At 42.4% G+C, this 22,608-nt stretch overlaps 1 protein-coding gene across 1 annotated transcript in view; it reads right to left on the reverse strand.

Annotated features, from left to right (window-relative positions):
- dnah10 (dynein axonemal heavy chain 10) overlaps nucleotides 1-22,608 on the reverse strand; it is a 320,465-nt gene that overhangs the window by 233,333 nt on the left and 64,524 nt on the right. Inside the window, exons 14-19 of the mRNA XM_072587595.1 lie at nucleotides 20,906-21,082; nucleotides 14,799-14,972; nucleotides 7,942-8,108; nucleotides 5,124-5,275; nucleotides 2,064-2,228; nucleotides 1,767-1,974 (exon numbers count right to left, since the gene is read on the reverse strand). Coding sequence (XP_072443696.1) covers nucleotides 1,767-1,974; nucleotides 2,064-2,228; nucleotides 5,124-5,275; nucleotides 7,942-8,108; nucleotides 14,799-14,972; nucleotides 20,906-21,082 — 1,043 coding nt within the window. The remainder of the gene's footprint in view (nucleotides 1-1,766; nucleotides 1,975-2,063; nucleotides 2,229-5,123; nucleotides 5,276-7,941; nucleotides 8,109-14,798; nucleotides 14,973-20,905; nucleotides 21,083-22,608) is intronic.

The raw sequence follows: 22,608 nt of genomic DNA on the forward strand, positions 1-22,608 counted from the left end.
ACCACTAGCGAAGGGTAGAAGGTAATCTTGAGATTATTCAACAAAGAACAAAGAAACCTTACAGTCCAGGAACAGGCCTTTCAGCCCTGCAAGCCTGAGCCAATCCAAATCCACGATCTAAAGCTATTGCCCAATTCCTAAGCATCTGTATCCCTCTGCTCCCCAACTTGCTCATGCATCTGTCCAGATGCACCTTAAATGAATCCACTGTGCTTGCCTCTACCACCTCTGCTGGCAATGCATTCCAGGCCCCTTCCTCCCTCTGTGTAAAACCTTTCACCTCTCATCTTGAATGCGTGACCTCTTGTTACTGAATCCCTCACTCTGGGAAAAAGTTTATCTCTATCTCCGCCCAACTCTCCAGTCTATCTATATTCTCCTGTTTGCTTTGACACTCCCCTCCACCAATCTTTGTGTCATCTGCAGAGTTACTGATCAGACCACTAATGCCCTCTTGCAGATCATTGATGTATATTACAAACAACAGTGGCCCCAGCACTGACCCCTATGGAACACCACTGGTCACCTTTCTCCATTTCAAGAAACTCCCTTCAACTACTACTCTCTGTCTCCTGTTACTCAACCAGTTCTTTATCCACCTAGCTAGAACACACTGCACACCATATGACTTCACTTTCTCCATTAGTTTACTATGGGGAACCTTATCAAACAATTCTATTACGATCTTCTGCTCATCAACTTTTCCCAAGGCTCTTCCGTTTACTGTGTAATTTGCTCTAGAATTAGAGTTCCCAAAATGCATCATCTCACATTTGCCTGAACTGAACTCCATCTGCAACTTTTCTGCCCAACTCTCCAGTCTATCTATATTCTCTGACAGTCCCTTATGCTTTCTTCTACTCCACCAATCTTTGTGTCATCTGCAAACTTACTGATCATACCAACAGTGCCCTCTTCCAGATCATTTATGTATATCACAAACAACAGTGACCCCAACACTGACCCCTATGGAACATCACTGGTCACCTTTCTCCATTTCGAGAAACTCCCTTCAACTACTACTCTCTGTCTCCTGTTACTCAACCAGTTCTTTATCCACCTAGCTAGAACACACTGCACACCATATGACTTCACTTTCTCCATTAGTTTACCACGGGGAACCTTATCAAACAATTCTATTACGATCTTCTCTTTTTTTGGTTTAGCTAGTAAACTTTCAAAATCTTTCAACAAAAGCTCCTTGCCAGTCTTATCAATGTCTTAGAATCAACTTGGACTAAGACAACTGGATTCCTCCTGTCCCACTCCAAGTCCCTCTCAGGATTTGAGTGACAACTCAATAATTTTAGGATCTCTATCCTGAGAGTAGTGTTTTATTCTAGATCTATTTAATTTAAGTTATACTTCCCAGTTACCATGGTTGGATTTGAAAAAATGTTTTTGGATCATTAGTTCATAAAGTCATAGAGATTTCATGTCTCTGAATTACTAATCAATAAACCAAAACTATGATACCTTTCCCTTAACATTGTGACAGAAACTATTTTACTAGTATAAATCCAATATCAAATCACCCCCACTTCTCTCAATCATAAAGACCAGAGAGGGATAGAAATAAAATTGAAGTGTTAAAAAGAATCACACAAAATAAGTACATTTTCTCACAAGGAAATTTATGTGGCAGGAGAAGAAACAAACTGCACCCCTTCATGCATCCAAATTACTGTTTTGTTAAATGAGTTTCTACATTCAGAGTCTCACAGTATTTACCTTTCCATTCATTTCAAGAACAAAATTATACATACTTTAAAATCATTTTGACGAGACAGTCATAAACTCTGCGCTCCCAGAATTTGTAGTACAGTGCCATTTTTGATGCCTTCCCGGTATTGGTGTGGAAAACGAGACCTTCCATTTTTGTCAGCAGAGGTCCAATAGCTTTATATTTACTGACTAAATTCAAGATATCTTTTGTTCGTTCCTGTTCTACGTATTCGTAAAACTCCTTTACTCCTAACATAAACAACCAGAATATTTCACTTTGTGAAAATTTTACATCATAGCAACATTGTTTTCCAAAATTTGAAATAATTTTACAATACCTGCAAGATCTTCTTTTGATTTGGGTGGTGGCCTTTTAAAGAGATCTGCCGACTCTATTGCTGCAAGTTTAGTTGCAATATCTCTGACATTTTTGTGGATCTGATTTACAAGGGATTCAAATTTTCCAATTGCTTGCTCACAGCGACCAAGATAATCATGAATACCTATTGAAAATAACAATCAAACTAAATCATATAGTAGTAGCATTTTTGATATCCATTAAATAGAAAGCATGTTTTTCTCCAAAGTCACACTGTTCATTTTATTATTTTCAAGAGCAACAGTCATCATATCTCTAGTTATACCATTTGTGACTTTAAAACAGAGAAACTCATGGGGAGACAATGTTTCTCATGACAATTTTACAGTGTAATTGCTTGCAGGTTTCCTGGGAGCACTCAATCACAGCCTGAATTTCAAGAAAACACAGCTGACACCCACTTCCTGCTGACCACTGACAGTCACTCAGTCTTATTCATTTTTAAGATATGAGTTTCACTATCAAGATCGGCATTTATTGCCACCATAACTGCACAGAGAATAGGGCAGTGGGTCACCTTTTTGATCTGTTGATAATGCTTACTACAATTGTCTTACAGAACCGTTTTGGAATGTATGCAGAAAAAACATTAGTGGTTCCCACATTGTAAGAGCTGAATCATTTAAAAGGCCCAGGCTGGAGAAGGAGAGCAGGTTTCCAGCACCAAAGGACATTAGTGAACAAATCAAGCTTTTATAATGATACCAACTGTTTTAATTTCCAATTAAACTTATATTTCCATATCTTCAAAGCAAAGTACTGTAATTGCTGCACATCTGAAATGAAGTCAGAAAGTAGTGGGTGGCACGGTGGCACAGTGGTTAGCACTGCTGCCTCACACCGCCAGAAACCCGGGTTCAATTCCCGACTCAGGCGACTGACTGTGTGGAGTTTGCACATTCTCCCTGTGTCTGTGTGGGTTTCCTCCCACAGTCCAAAGATGTGAAGGTCAGGTGAATTGGCCATGCTAAATTGCCCGTAGTGTTAGGTAACGGGGTAAATGTAGAGGAATGGGTGGGTTGCGCTTCGGCAGGTCTGTGTGGACTTGTTGGGTCGAAGGGCCTGTTTCCACACTGGAAGTAATCTAATCTAATCTACTGAGAAAGGCAGCATCTGTGGGGACAGAAAGAGAGTTAACTTTTCAAGTCTAAAATGACCATATTTGGCGTGAAATGTTTCATTTATTTCTCTGCTCACATTTTTATTTCACCCTATCATTGCTGCCTGATGTTTGTGGGACAGTGCTATAAAGTCACTGGGAAAGAGAATATTCAGTCACATGTTAGATGCAGCCATGGAACACAGACTGTCAAATAACACCATCTACACTTTGCAAAGATCCTGAGGCACAAAGTGTAAAGCCTGCATTACACTGACGGCCACAGATGCTGCAGGGCCAGCTGTTCATAGGTCTTGCTGTGGTAGGCTGCAAGGATCTCTGATGGCTTTAACATTCAAGACAAACCTGCTCTGCTCTTGGGAAAAGTGCAGGTGACTGACTCACAAGTATGACACCTCAAGAGCTGCCAACCTGCTGCAGCTACTCTTCTTCCAACAGCCATAGAGTAAGCAGATGGCTCTGGAATTCTTCAAAATTTAGAAGCAGAAGATTTTTTTCTAATATTTATTCACAAGATGTAACATACTTGGCATTTATTGTCTTTCCCTAAGTACTTGAGAAAGTGGTGAATGCTTTCTTAAAGTGATACAGTCCATCTTTTTGCAATACTGTTGAATTGGCGGTTCAAGAAATTGACCTAATGACAATGAAGGAACTTCAATATCGTTCTGTTAGAATAGAGTGTGTCTTGAAAAGGAAATGTCTAGGTGGTGGTGTCCCATAAATCTGCTGCCTTTGTCCTTCGAGGTAAAATATGACATCGGTTTTGAAGGTACTGTTGAAGAAGCCTTAGCATAGATGCACAGATCTACTGTGAAAAGAGTGAATGCTAAAGGTGGTGGATGGGAGCCACTGTGCCAATCAAACAGGCTGCTTTGTTCTGATGGTGTCAAGCTCCTTGGCACGGTGGCTCAGTGGTTAGCATTGCTGCCTCACAGAGCCAGGTACCCACAATCTATTCCATCCGCAGGTGACTGCCTGTGTGGAGTTTGCACATTCTCCCCATGTTCCTCTGGGTGCTCCAGTTTCCTCCCACAACCCAAAGAGGTGCAGGTTAGGTGAAGTGGCCATGCTAAATTGCCCATAGTGTTTGGGATGCATAAGTTAGCTGCATTATTCAGGGGTAGATGTAGAGTAATAAGATAGGGAATGGGTCTGGGTGCATTACTCTTCGGAGGATCACTGTGGACTTGTTGGGCCAAAGGACCTGTTTCCACACTTTAGGAATTCCATCATTCTATAAACGTTGTTCAAGCTGCACTCAGCCAGATTAAGTGCGGACCAATCTATCATAGTTCTCATTTGTGCCTTGTGAAAAGGCTTTGGGCAGTCTGGAAGAAAGTTATTTGCCACAGAATTACCAGTCTCTGACCTGTTCTTGCAGGAACGTGAGAACCAGAGGTCCACAAGAGTCAGAGGAGAATTAGAGTCGAAAAAGATGGCACTGGAAAAGCACAGCAGATCAGGCAGCATCCGAGAAGCAGGAGAGTCAACCCTTCATCAGGTATGAGGAGAATTAAAAGGGCAAAAAAAAAAGCAAATGAAGAGGAGACTGGCACCTAATATTAAAGGAAATCTCAAAGTCTTCAACATATAAATAATAAACAGATGGTCAGAGAAGGAGTAGGACCCATCAGGGATCAGAAAGGGATTGATGGTTGAAAGTAGGGGTATGGATAAGATGTTAAATGAATATAATGCATTTGTCCTCCACAAGGAAGAAGTCTGGGCAACACAGTAAAGGGGAATCCAAGGCTGAAGCAGAAAGAGGGCACCTCCTAACTTCTGTTGTAATATATTTTTCTACTGGAAATCATTTAGAAAGAGATGACAGAGTGCTTACAGCTGTTCTCAGACCACCCAAATATTGATACAAAAGAACAACATTACTGATGTTACCTAATGAGTTCCAGTTTAGTCTTCTGTAACCTGATCGAATAACTCGTTGAAGCTCTCGAATATGTTCTGTCATGAGTTTTGTCTCTGCTGAACTTAGAGAATCCATCAGTTTTGCATAACGATTTAGCATGTTTTTTAGTCCAGTGGTGTACCTAACAAGACAAGTCGTAAAATATATACTGCATCATTCATGCACCAAAATAGGTGAATTGTATTTAATGCACAGGAATACCCGGTTCTAACCACTCTGAATACGGATCAAATGGGTTTAGTTCATATCACTGTTGCCTCTGACTCAAAAGTAGTGTTCTGTAGCCCCAGTTTCCAAGACTTAAGCACAAAAGCTAAACAAACACTCCAGCGCAATATTGAGGGAATGGTGCTTTGGCATGGCACTGTCTTTCATTAAACTGTGGGCCAATCTGGTCTCTAAGATGATTCCAAAGCAGTATTTCAAAGTACCCAAGTAATATTTAGAATGCAAACATTTTGAGTTACTGTGGCTACACTTCAAATAGGACTGTTTTAGCTGTACACCACATTAGGATGTTCTGAAGCTATGAGAAATCTACATATATGCACTTTGATTCATGCTTGAAACAAAACAGCTTCACACTGAAGTCTAAATACACCACATTGGATTTGGTACTGGGTAATGAACCAGGCCAGGTGTTCAATTTGGAGATAGGTTAGCACTTTGGTGATAGTGACCACAATTCAGTTCTGCCTACTTTAGTGATGGAAAGGGATAGGTATATACTGCAGAGAAAGAGTTATAGTTGGGGAAAGGCAATTATGATATGATTGGGCAAGATTTCGGTTGCATAGCATCGGGAAGGAAACTGCAGGGGATGGGCACAATTGAAATGTGAAGCTTATTCAAGCAACAGCTACTGTGTGTCCTTGATAAGTATGTACCTGCTAAGCAGGTAATTATAAACCAGTGAGTCTTACTTCAGCTTTGGGTATAGTGTTAGAAAAGGTTATAAGAGGTAGGATTTATATCTAGAAAGGGATAAGTTGATTAGGGATAGTCAACATGGTTTTGTGAAGGGTGGGTCATGCCTCACAAACCTTATTGAGTTCTTTGAGAAGGTGACCAAACAGATGGATGAAGGTAAAGCAGTTGATATGTGTTTACACGGATTTCACTAAGTCATTTGTTAAGGTTCCCCACAATAGGCTATTGCATAAAATACAGAGGCATGGGATTGAGGGTGATTTAGTGGTTTGGATCAGAAATTGGCTAGCTGAAAGAAGACAGAGGGTGGTGGTTGATGGGAAACGGTCATCCTGGAGTTCAGTTACTAGTGGTGTACCACAAGGATCTGTTTTGGGTCCACTGCTGTTTGTCATTTTTATAAATGACCTGGATGAGGGTGTGGAAGGATGGGTTAGTAAACTTCCGGACGATACTAAGGTCGGTAGAGTTGTGGGTAGTGCTGAAGGATGTTGTGGGTTACAGAGGGACATAGATCAGCTGCAGGGGTAGGCTGAGGGGTGGCAAATAGAGTTTAATGTCTGAGGAAAAGTGTGAGGTCATTCACTTTGGAAGGAGTAACAGGAATGCAGAGTACTGGGCTAATGGTAGTGTAGACTAGATTAGATTCCCTACAGTATGGATTCCCTACAGTATGGAAACAGGCCATTTGGCTCAACAAGTCCACATCGACCCTCCAAAGTGTAACCCACCCAGATCTGTTTCCCTCTGACTAATGCACCTAGCACTACAGGCAATTTAGCATGGCCAATTCACTTAACCTACACATCTTTGAACTGTGGGAGGAAATTGAATCAGCCGGAGGAAACCCACGCAGACATGGGGAGAATGTGCAATTTCCACACAGTCATCTGAGGCAGGAATCGAACCCGGGTGCCTGGCGCTGTGAGGCATCAGTGCTAACTACTGACGCACCTTGCCGCCCCCAATGACCAAAGAGATCTCGGTGTCCAAGTACATAGATCCCTCAAAGTTGCCACGCAGGTTGATAGGGTTGTTAAGAAGGTATGCAGTGTGTTATTGGTAGAGGGATTGAGTTTCGGAGCCATGAGGTCATGCTGCAGCTGTACAAAACTCTGGTGCAGCCACAGTTGGAGCATTGTATACAGTTCTGGTCACTGCATTATAGGAAGGATGTGGAAGCTTTGGAAAGGGTTCAGAGGAGATTTACTAAGATGTTGCCTGGTATGGAGGGAAGGTCTTACAAGGAAAGGCTGAGGGACTTGAGGCTGTTTTAGAGAGAAGAAGGTTGAAAGTGATTTAATTGAGATATATAAGATAATCAGAGAGTTAGACAGGGTGGACAGGGAGAGCCTTTTTCCTTGGATTATGATGGTTAGCATGAAGGGACATGGCTTTAAATTGAGGGGTGGTAGATAAAGGACAGATGTCAGAGATAGTTTCTTTACTCAGAGAGTAGTAGTGGCATGGAACAGCTTGCCTGCAAAGGTAGTAGACTCACCAACTTTAAGGGCATTTAAATGGTCATTGGACAGCCATATGAATGAAAGTGGAATAGTGTAGGTTGGATGGGCTTCAGATTGGTTTCTCAGGTTGGCGCAACATCGAGGGCTGAAGGGCCTGTACTGCACTGTAATGTTCTATGTTCTATGCTTGGGAAGGAAGGGAGTTCCTTGCCCATTATGTTGAGGACTGTAATCTGTTATTGAACAAATGACACTGACTGGGAGTATCCAAGGATTTTACTGTGAATCAAATATCCTGATGGATAAAGAGAGGTGGAAGAATGCGGATAGACCGAGATCATTTATTTTCATTATCCAAATGCTCTATCATTTTCTTAGGTTAAAATCATACCGGAGAAACTTTTGTTCTTGAAGACCGACATTCCTGGCCAGCTGTGGTATTTGAAAACCTAATTGTTCCATATACTTGGATTCCATTATAATTTCTTGAAGTTCTGGGGAAAAATTCACTTCAAATTTGGAACTGACATCGTACCAGTCCTCATGAACAGTTGAATTCTGTATTAGAGAAGCAAAATCAACACTGAGAAACAGCAGACTAAAAGATGGAAAATAACAATGGTTATACTTTAACGCGCTCTATATTTAGCATTAGAATAACTGTGTATGTAAATTATATGACTGCCATAGTTTCTTTGAAATTATTTGTGTTTAGCAACACAGTATCAGCAGTAGTTCAGTTGGTAGCATCCTCAACACTGAATCAGAAAGTTGTGTTTCAAAACTGAGCACAAAAAATCCAGGTTGACACTCCAGTGCAATACTGAGGGAGTGTTGCACTGTTGGAACTGGCATTTTTCAGATAAGATGTTAAATCAAGGCCTTGATTTTTTCCTTAAAATGGGCATCAATGATGCCATGGCACCATTTCAAAGATTGCAGTATCTTGGACAATAATCAACCTTCAATCAACATTACAAATATGACATTATCTGACCATTCTACCACTGTCATTTGCAGAAACTGCAGGATTCAAATTGGCCAGTTTATTTTTATATTACAACAGTAACTGTACTTCAAACAGTCCTTCACTGGCTGTAGAACACATCTGGTGTGTTACACTGGCCTTCAGCACAGAAACAGGCCACTTTTTAACAACAGTTTCACACCAATGTTACTACTCCACACAAGCCTCCTCCAGCCCCTCCTCATCATATGTTACCAGCAGGACATTCTATTCTTTTCTCTGTGATATACCTAACAAGTATCGCCTTAAATGTCCTCATGCTACTTGCCTCAACTATTCCACGTGGTAATGAGTTCCACAATTCAATAACTTTTTGAGTAAAGACACTTTCCTGAATACCTTATTGGGTTTAACTGTGATGACCTTATATTGATGGTCCCTAGTTCTGGTGTGAATTGGACACATTTCCCTCTGTGTGTCCCATTAATCATCTTAAAGATCTGTATTTGTCACCTCTTAACATCCTTCTAGAAATAAGAGCGAGCCTAGACTATTTACTCTTTCTTGCTAAGAATATCTTCTCAGTTCCAGTACCATCCTTGTGAATCATTTTTACTCCACTATCTTGATATACAGTTAATGGAGGGGCCCTGGGAGTGTTGTCAAATAGAGACTTGGAGGTGCAGTTGCATAGTTCCCTGAAAGTGGAGTCACAGGTAGACAGGATGCAGAATAAGATTTGGCAAGTTTGCCTTCATTGGTCAGAACACCGAGTATAGAAGCTGGGATGTTAACTTGCAGCTGTACAAGACACGGGTGAGCCCACTTTTAGAATACTGTGTACGGTTCTGGTTACCCTTCTGTAGGAAGGATGTTGTTAAACTTGAGAGGGTTCACAAAAGATGTACAAGGACATTGCCAGGATTGGAAGATTTAAGTTATAGTGAGAAGCTGAATAGGCTGAGGCTTTTATTTCCTGGAGCATTAGAGGCTGAGGAATGATCTAATAGAGGTTCATAAAATCATGAGGGGGATAGATAGAATGAATAAGGGAGGCGAAGTCCAAAATTAGATGGCATAGGATTAAGGTGAGGGGGGAAAAGTTTAAAAGATACTTGAAGGGAAACTTTTTATGATGTGTGTATCGAACAAGCTGTTATAGGAAGTGGTGGAGGCTGGTACAATTACAACATTTAAAAGGAATCTAGATGAGCATATGAATAGAAAGGGTTTAGAGGGATATGGGCCAAATGCTGGCAAATGGGATTAGGTCAATTTGGGATGTCTGGTCAGTGTATATGATCTGGACCTAAGAGTCTGTTTTGACGCTGTATGAACCGTTAACTTTAGGACTCTATATCCTTGTTACAATGTGATGACCAGAACTGCATATATTACTCCACGTATAGTCTAATTGATAGACAATAGACAATAGACATTAGGTGCAGGAGTAGGCCATTCTGCCCTTCGAACCTGCACCACCATTCAATATGATCATGGCTGATCATCCTTAATCAGTATCCTGTTCCTGCCTTATCTCCATAACTCTTGATTCCACTATCCTTGAGAGCTCTATCCAACTCTTTCTTAAATGAATCCAGAGACTGGGCCTCCACTGCCCTCTGGGGCAGAGCATTCCACACAGCCACCACTCTCTGGGTGAAGAAGTTTCTCCTCATCTCTGTCCTCAACGGTTTACCCCGCATTTTTAAGCTGTGTCCTCTGGTTCGGCACTCACCCATCAGCGGAAACATGTTTCCTGCTGCCAGAGTGTCCAATTCTTTAATAATCTTATATGTCTCAATCAGATCCCCTCTCAGTCTTCTAAACTCAAGGGTATACAAGCCCAGTCGCTCCAGTATATCAGCATAAGGTAATCCCGCCATTCCAGGAATTGACCTCGTGAACCTACGCTGCACTCCCTCAATAGCCAGAATGTCTTTCCTCAAATTTGGAGACCAGAACTGCACACAATACTCCAGGTGTGGTCTCACCAGGGCCCTGTACAGCCGCAGAAGAACCTCTTTGCTTCAATACTCAATCCCTCTTGTTATGAAGGCCAGCATGCTATTAGCCTTCTTCACTACCTGCTATACCTGCATGCTTACCTTCATTGACTGGTGTACAAGAACACCCAGATCTCTCTGTACTACTCCTTTACCTAAATTGATTCCATTTAGGTAGTAATCTGCCTTCCTGTTCTTGCCACCAAAGTGGATAACCAACCATACATTAAAATGCATCTGTCCACTCACCTAACCTGTCCAGGTCACCCTGTAATCACCTAACATCCTCCTCACATTTCACCCTGTCACCCAGCTTAGTATCATCAGCAAATTTGCTAATGTTATTACTAATACCATCTTCTAAATCATTAATATATATTGTAAAAAGCTGCAGTCCCAACACTGATCCCTGCGGTACCCCACTGGTCACTGCCTGCCATTCCGAAATGGAGCCGTTTATCACTACTCTTTGTTTCCTGTCAGCCAACCAACTTTCAATCCAAGTTAGTACTTTGCCCCCAATACCATGCTCCCTAATTTTGCTCACTAACCTCCCATGTGGGACTTTATCAAAAGCTTTCTGAAAGTCTAGGTACACTACATCTACTGGATCTCCCTCGTCCATCTTCAGAGTTACATCCTCAAAAAATTCCAGAAGATTAGTCAAGCATGATTTCCCCTTCATAAATCCATGCTGACTCTGACCTATCCTGTTTCTACTATCCAGATGTGTCGTAATTTCATCCTTTATAATAGACTCCAGCATCTTTCCCATCACTGAGGTCAGATTAACTGGTCTATAATTTCCTGCTTTCTCTCTCCCACCTTTCTTAAAAAGTGGTACAACATTAGCCACCCTCCAATCCGCAGGAACTGATCCCAAATCTATCGAACTCTGGAAAATAATCACCAACCCATCACAATTTCTCGAGCCACCTCCTTCAGTACCCTGGGATGTAGACTATCAGGTCCCGGGGACTTATCAACCTTCAGACCTAACAGTCTCTCCAACACCAATTCCTGGCAAATATAAATTCCCTTCAGTTCAGGTCCTTCAGCCACTGTTACCTCAGTGAAAACAGATCTGAAGTACCAATTCAATTCTTCTGCCATTTCTTTGTTCCCTGTAATATATTCCCCTGTTTCTGTCTTCAAGGGCCCAATTTTAATCTTAACCATATTTTTGCCTTTCATATACCTAAAAAAGCTTTTACTATCCTCCTTTATATTTTTGGCCAGTTTACCTTCGTACCTCATTTTTTCTCTGCGTATTTCCTTCTTAGTAATCCTCTGTTGTTCTTTAAAAGCTTCCCAGTCCTCCGTTTTCCCACTTATCTTTGCTATGTTATACTTTTTCTCTTTTAACTTTATATGTTTCTTAACTTCCCTCATCAGCCACGGCCACCCATGCCTCCTCCTAGGATCTTTCTTCCTTTTTGGAATGAGGCTAATCGAGGTTCAATATGTGTTTAATGTCACTTCTCTGCTTTTAAATCTACTCCTCCAGAAATTAACTCTACATCTTGCATTGTTTGTAAGTGTCACAGAGTCCTACATCATAGACACAGGCCCTTTGGCCCACACTGGTCCATGCCGACCAAAATGTCCATCTACACTAACCCCATTTCCCTGCACTTGATCAATACCCTTCTAATACCCTTCCCTTTCATGTATTTGTCCAAATGCCTTTTAAATATTGTTAATGTTCCCACCTCAACTACTTCGATTGGCAGCTCATTCCATATGTGTACCACCCTCTGTGTAAAAATGTTGCCCCTCAGGTTCCCTTTATTCTTTCCCTCTAATCTTAAACTGATGTCCTCTAGCCCTTGATTCCCCATCCCTACTCACCCATGCATCTCATGATCTTATATACTTCTAAGATTCCCCCTTCAGTCTCCTAAGTTCTAAAGAAAAAAGTCCTAGCTTGTCTAACCTTTCCCTATAAATCAGACCATTGAGTCCAGGCAACATCCTTGTAAATTTCTTCTGCACTCTTTCCAGTTTAATAACATCCTTCCTATCGCAAGGTAACCAAAGCTGAACACAACACACCAAGTGCGTCCTCACTAATGTCCTGTACAACTGCAACATAACTTCCAACTTCTATATTCAATGCCCTGACTGATAAAGACCGTGTGCCAAAAGCTTTCTTCACTGCCCTATCTACCTTTGACTCCTTTCAGAGAACCTAAGGAACTTAGAGAACCAGAGAATTCCAAGGTCTGTATGTTCCACAACACTCAAGGTCACCATGAAAATCCTACCTTGATTTGACTTTCAAAAATGAAAGACCTCATACTTATCTATATTAAACTGTCATTTGTCATTTCTCAGCCCACTTCCCCACCTGACCAAGGTCCTGCTGCAATTTCTGATACATTTCCTCACTGTTCACAATACTGCCTATTTTAGTGTCATCTGCAAACTTACTAATCATGCCCTGTACATTCTCATCCAAATCACTGATGTCGATAATAAACATCAGTGGCCCAGCAATCACCCCTGAGGCACTCAATTAATCACAGACCTGCAGTCCAACAAGCATCCTTCCACTATTACCCTCTGCTTCCTACCATCAAGCCAATTGTGTGTCCAATTTGCCAGCTCCCCCTGGATTCCATGCTACCTAACCTTCCAGAGCAGCCTACCATGTGGATCTTTATCAAAGACCTTACTGAAATCCACAGAGACTGCATCTACCACACTGCTCTTGTCAACCTTCCTGGTCACTTCATCAATGAAGTCTAACAAATTTGTAAGGCACAATCTCCCACTCTCAAAGCCAGACTGACAACTCCTAATCAAACCCTGTCTTTCCAAATGCATGTTTATCTTACCTCTCAGAATCTTCTCAAGTAACTTACCCATCACAGGTGTTGACTTACTGGTCTACAGATTCCAGTTTTTCTTTGTAACCCTTCTTGAATTAGAAAACAACTTGCGCTACCCTCCAGTCTTCCGGAACTTCACCTAATGATGATGCAAAAATGTCAGCCAGAGGCCCCATAATCTTTTTCTATAGCCTCATGCAGTGTTCTTGGATATATCTGGTCAGGACCAGGAGATTTATCCACCTTCCTATATGCTAATACGTCCAACACCTCCTTTACCATGATATGGACTGTTCCCAAGATATCACCACTAACTTCCCCAAGTTCCCAAGTCTTCAATCTTTCTCCATAATAAACACAAAGGAGAAATATTCATTGAGGACCTTGCCCATCTCCTGTCGTCTCCTTAATCTGCATTGTGACTTCTAATGACTTGTAATTGAGCGCCCAGATGAACTATTCTTCTGCTGTTCTTCCTGCTATTTTTTTTCCAAGTCTGGTCTCTGCTCAGTTGCTTGCTCATAAGCAGAATAGCTTGGGATATCTGTAACGCTCTTTTAATGCTACAGGGTTCCTTAATGTTCCCATTTCAAAATGCCATCCCAACAGAGGTTACTTTCATAATACAGTTGATACAGCTTGTTAATAATTTGTAAACATAAGGACTCATATTTTTTTCTTACAAAACAAAGTAGGAGTTCTTACTCAGGAGAGTTTATGGTATAAACAAATGACTATCAGTAATATGGAGCACAAAGACCTCCATGGAATTTATGATATCACATTCAAAACAAAACAATTATTAAATAACTAGCTATATTTGATGCTAAATGAAGCTGTGTATGGAAGTTCTGCAGGAAAGTAATCACTTGTGAATTATCCAAGTCAATGCTATATGGTATGTTCCTATGAATCATCAGTCCCCAACATATAATGTCTTTTAAAAGCAAAATGATGAGGAGGCTGGAAATTTGAAATGAAAACAGAAAATGCTGGGGAAACTCAGCAGGTTTGGCAGAATCTGTGGAGACAGAAACAAAGTTTTGAGTTCAGTATTCAGAACTGAAGCGTTTTTCTCTGTTCCAGCAGTACATCTCAACCATAACCACAGACTGCCATTACCAATGATGAAAAGGCACAAATCTATCCTGTGCAAATCTGTTAACTCAGTGTTCAGTTATCATTGAGAGTTGTTTTCTGTAAGAACTTGGAACTTCCTGCAGGAACTGTAGTATCTGCAACTCATTTCTGAAGAAAAGAGAGGAATGATGTTTAACTACCAAGTTCACTTAAACTCAAGAAGTAACAGTGAAATAATAGTATTAACTCACTGTATTCCATTCCACAATCAATTCCCAAAAAGCAGTGGTGTATTTCTTATATTTACATGTTTGGGTGATTACTCTTAACATAAATAAATCAAACAAAATTCCATTCTTACTGGATCAACAACAACATAACTTCCCAAACTGGTGAAAGAAACATTTGACTTTTTAAGCAGGCTTTGCTTTAACAAAAGATGCAGTTTCATATTAGTCTCATTTTGCCAGTGCTCATACAACTTGTCTTCATATGCTTTCATCCTTTTTGCCACTTCAAGATATTTTGCTCTGACCTACAAAGCAACAAAAGTCATTGTTAGATTTAGTCCTACATTTCATAAAACAAAGGCTATAGAGAATGCTAAACTGTAACAAGTGTACTGTTAAAGCACTGCTCACCACAAATCTTTTACAAATCTAATATATTTTACCAAACCTATAAATATTAGATAAAAATGCAAAACAAAGACAAGTTCAGACTTGACTGAAGTGGTTCTCGGGGGGGGGGGGGGGGGGGGGGGGTTTAGGGTGTAGGTTTGCTCGCTGAGCTGCAGGTTTGATATCCAGACGTTTCATTACCTGGCTAGGTAACATCATCAGTGGTGACCTGCAAGTGAAGTGAAGCTGTTGTCTCCTGATTTCTATTTATATCTTTCTCCTGGATGGGGTTCCTGGGGTTTGTGGTGATGTCATTTCCTGTTCGTTTTCTGAGGGTTGATAGGTGTTTTATCTAGATCTATGTGTTTGTTTATGGCGTTGTGGTTGGAGTGCCAGGCCTCTAGGAATTCTCTGGCATGTCTTTGCTTAGCATGTCCCAGGATAGATGTGTTGTCCCAGTTGAAATGGTGGGTTTTTTCATCCGTGTGTAAGGCTACAAGGGAGAGAGGGCGAGCTGGTGTTTGTGCATCCTTGTGGCTAACTTTCTTCCTGTTTGTCCTACGTAGTGTTTGTGGCAGTCCTTGCATGGAATTTTGTAGATGACATTGGTTTTGTCCATGGGTTGTACTGGGTCTTTTAAGTTTGTTAGTTTTTGTTTGAGAGTGTTGGTGGGTTTGTGTGCTACTAGGATTCCGAGGGGTCTTAGTAGTCTGGCTGTCATTTCTGAAACTTCTTTGATGTATGGTAAGGTGGTTAGGGTTTCTGGCTGTGTTTGGTCTGCTTGTCGTGGTTTGTTCTTGAGGAATCTGCGGACTGTATTTTTTGAGTATCCGTTCTTCTTGAATACGTTGTATAGGTGGTTCTCCTCTGTTTTCCGAAGCTCATCTGTGCTAGAGTGTGTGGTGATTCGTTGGAATAGTGTTCTGATACAGCTTCGTTTGTGTGTGTTGGGATGGTTGTTGGTGTAAGTTAAGTATTTGGTCAGTGTTTGTCGGTTTTCTGTATACGCAGGTTTGTCATTCTCCGTTGTCCTTTCTTTCAACTGTGACATCCAGGAATGCAAGTTTGTTGTCGGTTTCTTCCTCCTTGGTGAACTTTATGTCTGTGAGGATGTTGTTGATGATGTTAAATGTCTCTTCTATCTTATTTCGTTTTGTGATAACAAAGGTGTCATCTACGTAGCAGATCCAGATTTTTGGTGAGATGGTTGGTAGGGTGTTTGTTCTAGTCTTTGCATTACCGCTTCTGCTATGAATCCTGATAGCGGAGATCCCATGGGTGTGCCGTTGGTTTGTTTGTAGATTATGTTGTTGAAGGTGAAGTGGGTGGTGAGGCACAGGTCCACTAGCTTCATGATGTTTTCGTTGGTAATGTGATTGATGGTGGTTGGGGTGTGTGTGTGATGGTCACTTCTAAAAGTGCGGCAAGTATTTCCCTTGCCGGGTTGATGTTGATGGAGGTGAACAGTGCTGTTACGTCGAATGAGATCATTGTTTCGTCTTCCTCTACCTTGGTGTTTTTGATGATTTTTAGGAATTCCTGGGTGGAGTGGATGGAATGCTGTGACTCTTCTACTAGGTATTTCAGTCTTGCGTGTAGTTCTTTGGCCAGTCTGTAAGTTGGTGTTCCGGGTAGTGAGACTATGGATCTGAGGGGGGCTCCTGGTTTTTGGATTTTTGGTAGTCCCTAGAATCATGGGGTGTTGGTCCCATCTGGTTTCATTTTCTGGAATTCCGTCTTGTTTAATTGTCCGGAATTGTGTAATTTTTTTAAGAGCTATGTAATTTTGTTTCCTCATTGTGGGGTCGGGTCTAGCGCCACCTGTTGGTAGGTGTTGGTGTCTGTGAGTAGTGCATTGGCTTTCTCTATGTAGTCCCTTCTGTTCAGGATGACTGTGAGCCGACCTTTGTCTGCAGGTAATATAACAATGTTTTTGTCTTTTTTGAGGTTTTCTAGGGCTTTCTTTTCTTGTGTGTTCAGTTTGTTTCCCTCCCTCTTTTGGCTCAAAGTAGGTGAAACTGTCTATCTGATCGTTTGTTGTGTTTCTTCCGTGAGATTGTTGTCCTTCAATGTGGTCTCTAATGCCGCTAAGAAATCCTTCTTGTCAGCGGCTCGTTAATTGAAATTTAGTCCTTTTACTAGTACCGCTTTTTCTGTGTCTGATAGGGTTCGGTCTGATAAGTTCTTTATCCATGCCCCTGTGTTATCGGTTTTGTCTTTGTTTGTGAGTTTGTCAAGTTTTCTCTTCAGGTCCCGATTTTTCTTTATCTGTGTTTGTCGTTGTTTGGTGTTTATGGCTCGTTCTACCGCGTCTTTCCATTCTTGATTTGTTGTTTGTTTAAATAACGGTTTTTGGTGCTCAATTTCCCGGTTGTGGTTCCCTTTTCTAAGGTCAAGTCATCGACTGACAGTCCCTTGAAGAACCCTGGGAAATTGTGTCTCACTAACTTGTTTGAGTTTTTTGAAGAAGTGACAAAGGAGATTGATGAAGATAGAGCAGTGGACATTGAGAATCAAAAGGGTGGCAATGGAAAAGCACAGCAGGTCAGCCAGCATCTGTGGAGTAGGAGAGTCGATGTTTCAGGCATGAGCCCTTCATTAGGCTTAGCCCGACACTCCTGCTCCTCTGATGCCGCCTGACCTGTTGTGCTTTTCCAGTGCCACACTTTTTGATTGTGACTTCTCCAGCATCTGCAGTCCTCACTTTTGCCTAGAGCAATGAACTTTGTTGATACGGACTTCAGCAAGGCATTTGACAAGGTTCTGCATGGTGGACTGATGAGCAAGGTTAGATCACATGGAATATAGGGAGAACTAGCCATTTGGAAACAAAATTGGTTGGAAGGTCAGGGACAGAAGATGATGATGGACAGTTGTTTTTCTGACTGGAGATCTGTGACCAGCAGTGTGCCATAAGGATTGGTGGTGGGTCCACTGCTTTTTCGATGTGAAGATAGTAGATATGGTTTGTAAGTTTGCAGTTGACATCCAAATTGGAGGTGTAGTGGACAACCAAGAAGGTTACCTCAGAGGTAAGGTTACCTTGGCAAAAATGCCAAGAAGTGAAATTTAATTTAGAAAAATTTGAGGTGCTGCATTTGGTAAGGCAAATCAGGGCAGGACTTATACACTTGATGGTAAGGTCCTTGGTGTGCAGGTTCACAGTTCCTGAAAGTGGAGTTGTTGGTAGACAGGGTAGTGAAGAAAGTGTTTGGTACACTTGCCTTTATTGGTCAGCGCATTGAGTATAGGAGTTGGGAGCTTATGTTGCGGGGAGGAAGTGAGGACTGCAGATGTGGGAGATCAGAGTCAAGAGTGTGGTGCCGGAAAAGCACAGCAGGTCAGGCAGCAGGAGAATCAACGTTTCGGGCAAGAGCCCTTCAACAGGAATGAGCCCATGTTGCGACTGTACAGAACATTGATTTGGCCACTTTTGGAATACTGCATGCAATTTTGATCTCCTTGCTGTGGGAAAGATGTTGTGAAATTTGAAAGGGATCAGCTAAGATTTATAAGAATGTTGCCAGGATTGGAGGGTTTGAACTATAGGGAGAGGGTGAATAGATTGGGGCTATTTTCCCTGGAGCATCGGAGGCTGATGGGGTGAGCTTACAGATGTTTATTAAACTGAGGGGTGTGGATAGGGTGAATAGTCAAGGTCATTTCCTCAGGATAGAGGAGTCCAAAACTAAAGGATATGGGTTTAAGATGAGAGGGGAAGGATTTAAAAGGGGCCTAAGGGGAAACTTTCTCAATCAGAGGTTGGTATGTGCATTGGAAGAAATTTTAGAGTCACGACTATTAACTAGTTCAGCAAATAAAGCTTTTCATTGTCTGGTCAAATTCTGTACCTGATAATTGATATAAAACAACAAAGGTCATTGTTAGATTTATCCTTACATTTCATAAAACAAAGACTATAGAGAATGCTAAACTGTAACAAGTGTACTGTTAAGGCACTGCTCACCACAAGTCTTTCACATTCTGGATTAGTGGTGCTGGAAGAGCATAGCAGTTCAGGCAGCATCCAAGGAACTTCGAAATTGATGTTTCAGGCAAAAGCCCTTCATCAGGAACAAAGGCAGTGAGCCTGAAGCGTGGAAAGACAAGCTAGAGGAGGGTGGGGGTGGGGAGAAAGCAGCACAGAGCACAATGGGTGAGTGGGGGAGGGGACGAAGGTGATAGGCCAGGGAGGAGAGGGCGGAGTGGACAGGTGGAAAAGGAGATAGGCAGGTAGGACAAGTCCAGACAAGCCATGGGGACAGTGCTGAGCCAGAAGTCCGGAACTAGGGTGAGGTGGGGGAAGGGGAAATGAGGAAACTGTTGAAGTCCACATTGATGCCCTGGGGTTGAAGTGTTCTGAGGTGGAAGATGAGGCGTTCTTCCTTCAGGCGTCTGGTGGTGAGGGAGCGGCGGTGACAGAGGTCCAGGACCTCCATGTCCTCAGCAGAGTGGGAGGGGGAGTTGAAATGTTGGGCCACGGAGCGGTGTGGTTGATTGGTGCGGGTGTCCCGGAGATGTTCACTAAAGCGCTCTGCTAGGAGGCGCCCAGTCTCCCCAATGTAGAGGAGACCGCATCAGGAGCAACGGATACGATAAATGATATGAGTGGATGTGCAAGTAAAACTTTGATGGATGTGGAAGGCTCCTTTAGGGCCTTGGATAGAGGTGAGGGAGGAGGTGTGGGCGCAGGTTTTACAGTTCCTGCGGTGGCAGGGGAAAGTGGCAGGATGGGAGGGTAGGTTGTAGGGGGGTGTGGACCTGACCAGGTAGTCACGGAGGGAACGGTCTTTGCGGAAGACGGAAAGGGGTGTGGAGGGAAGTATATTCCTGGTGGTGGGGTCTGTTTGGAAGTGGCGGGAATGTCGGCTGATGATTTAATTTATGCAAAGGTTGGTATGGTGGAAGGTGAGCACCAGGGGCGTTCTGTCCTTGTTACGATTGGAGGGGTAGGGTCTGAGGGCGGAGGTGTGGGATGTAGATAAGATGCGTTGGAGGGCATATTTAACCATGTGTGAAGGGAAATTGCGGTCTCTAAAGAAGGAGGCCATCTGGTGTGTTCTGTGGTGGAACTGGTCCTCCTGGGAGCAGATCCGGCGGAGGCGGAGGAATTGGGAATACAGGATGGCATTTTTGCAAGAGGTAGGGTGGGAAGAGGTGTAATCCAGGTAGCTGTGGGAGTCGGTGGGTTTGTAAAAAATGTCAGTGTCAATTCGGTCGTCATTAATGGAGATGGAGAGGTCCAGGAAGGGGAGGGAGGTGTCAGAGATGGTCCAGGTAAATTTAAGGTCAGGGTGGAATGTGTTGATGAAGTTGATGAATTGCTCAACCTCCTCACGGGAGCACGAGGTGGCGCCAATGCAGTCATCAATGTAGCGGAGGAAGAGGTGGGGAGTGGTGCCAGTGTAATTACGGAAGATCAACTGCTATACGTAGCCAACAAAGAGACAGGCATAGCTGGGGCCCATGCGTGTGCCCATGGCTACCCCTTTGGTCTGGAGGAAGTGGGAGGATTCAAAGGAGAAATTGTTAAGGGTGAGGACCAGTTCGGCCAAACGAGTGAGAGTGTCGGTGGAAGGGTACCGTTGGGGACGTCTGGAGAGGAAAAAACGGAGGGGTTGGAGGCCCTGGTCACGGCGGATGGAGGTGTAGAGGGATTGGATATCCATGGTGAAGATGAGGCGTGGTATCTACACCATGCTACATGCTATACAGCAAATTTAACTGAAGTAAATCTGTAGCAAAGATATCTTGTTATAAACTATTAACTTGCAGTTGGCAACAATGCTTGAAATGTATTGATCTTTGCAATAAATGATCCCAGTCCAAAGTCAGAATATAGACTTACTGCTTTCCCCTGATCACTAGCCAGCATCTCAGGCATTTCCTGGAAGTGAACAATGGTGTGTTTAATCCGGTGAAAGAGAGAACGTTCCCAGTTGATGGCCCCAGCAACAGGAGGTTGATTTTTGGTCACGGGAGGATTATTAGCACTATTAGTGAACAGGCTGTTTATAATATCAACCTGTAAAAATAGACAAAATATTAGAACAACAACTTCTAATTTTATAGCATTTTAGCATTAAAATATCTCAAGCATCATTCTAACGTAATCAAACAAAATACGACCCTGTACCACATAAAGAGATATTAAGACAGGCACCAAAAGCTTAATCATTATCAGGATAGGTATTAAAAGTACCTTAAGGGAAAAAGAGATGAAAGATGGAGATGTTTAGGGAAAGAATTCCAGAGTTTACCATCCAGGAATGTCTAACCACAAGGAACACATGGAGAGGTACAAAGATCATGAAGAAATCCTTAGAGAGTTCCTTCCAAATTTGCCACCACTACCAACTAGAAGGAGGCCTGCAGGTACATGGGCTGACTTGCAATTACAATTTCCTCGCCACACCACACACCATCCTGACTTGGAAGCGTACCGCCATTCCTTCACTGTTGCTAGATTAGAATCCTGGAACTCCCTCCTTAAATCAATGTAAGTGTCCTTACTGAAAGACTCAAAGACTGAAGTAGTTCAGGAAAGCAGCTCACCACTGTCTTTCAAAGGGCAATTAGGGATTGGCAATATATACTTGCCAAGGTTGCAACATTTACATTCCATAAATTAAAAAAACAGGAATTTACTCTTTGCACTAAGACCCCCAATGTTGGGATTAATCAGTTCTCCCTCTAATTTTCTTTCTGGCTGTGTGGGCCTCTGAGGTTGACGCATGGCCATGACTTCCAGAATTGGACATTATTGTTCAGAGGGAATGCTGGTCACAACCCAGCACTGTATGGGCACAGTGACCCAGCAGTGATTTTCCCTGAACTGACTAGTTAGTGGCCTGAGAAAAGGCTCGCATCCAATTTAGGACAGCAGCTGTGCTCTCATTGGTGGAATGTAAGCAGAAAAAGCAGAATGAATGTCAGGTGGGAGAAAGAAGGTGCATCTATCTTGAGGCGTCCTCTCTTCAATTTTTTTAACATTTTAAATTAAGAATATCTTCAGGTGTTGGAGCACCATTGTTAAGTGGAATCTCTTCAATATGGATTTCTGAGAAAGGGTCACTGGACTCAAAACATTAAGGGTGGCACAGTAGCTCAGTGGTTAGCACCCCCTACTTCAAAGGGCCATGGACCTGGGTTCGATTCCAGCCTCGGGTGACTGTGTGGAGTTTGCATGTTCTCCCCGCGTCTGTGTGAGTTTCCTCTGGTTTCTTTCCACATTCCAAAAGATGTGCAGGTCAGGTGAATTAGCCATGCTAAATTGCCCATTATGTTAGGTGCAGGGGAAAATGAGTTTGGGCGGGTTACTCTTCAGAGGGTCGGTGTGGACTTTTTGGGCCGAAGGGTCTGTTTCCACGCTGTAGGGAATTTAATCTAATCATTAATTCTGATTTCTCTTCACAGATGCTGCCAGACCTGCTGAGCTTTTCTAGCAACTTCTGTTTTTATCTCTTCCATGTGGGGTGACTCTACTGCCACAGAAGGGAGGAATGAAGCATATAAAGATTTACTCTACACTCTTATGAATGAACTTTAGCA

Source organism: Chiloscyllium punctatum, chromosome 17, assembly GCF_047496795.1.
Source record: "Chiloscyllium punctatum isolate Juve2018m chromosome 17, sChiPun1.3, whole genome shotgun sequence".
In the NCBI taxonomy this organism is placed as follows: domain Eukaryota; kingdom Metazoa; phylum Chordata; class Chondrichthyes; order Orectolobiformes; family Hemiscylliidae; genus Chiloscyllium; species Chiloscyllium punctatum.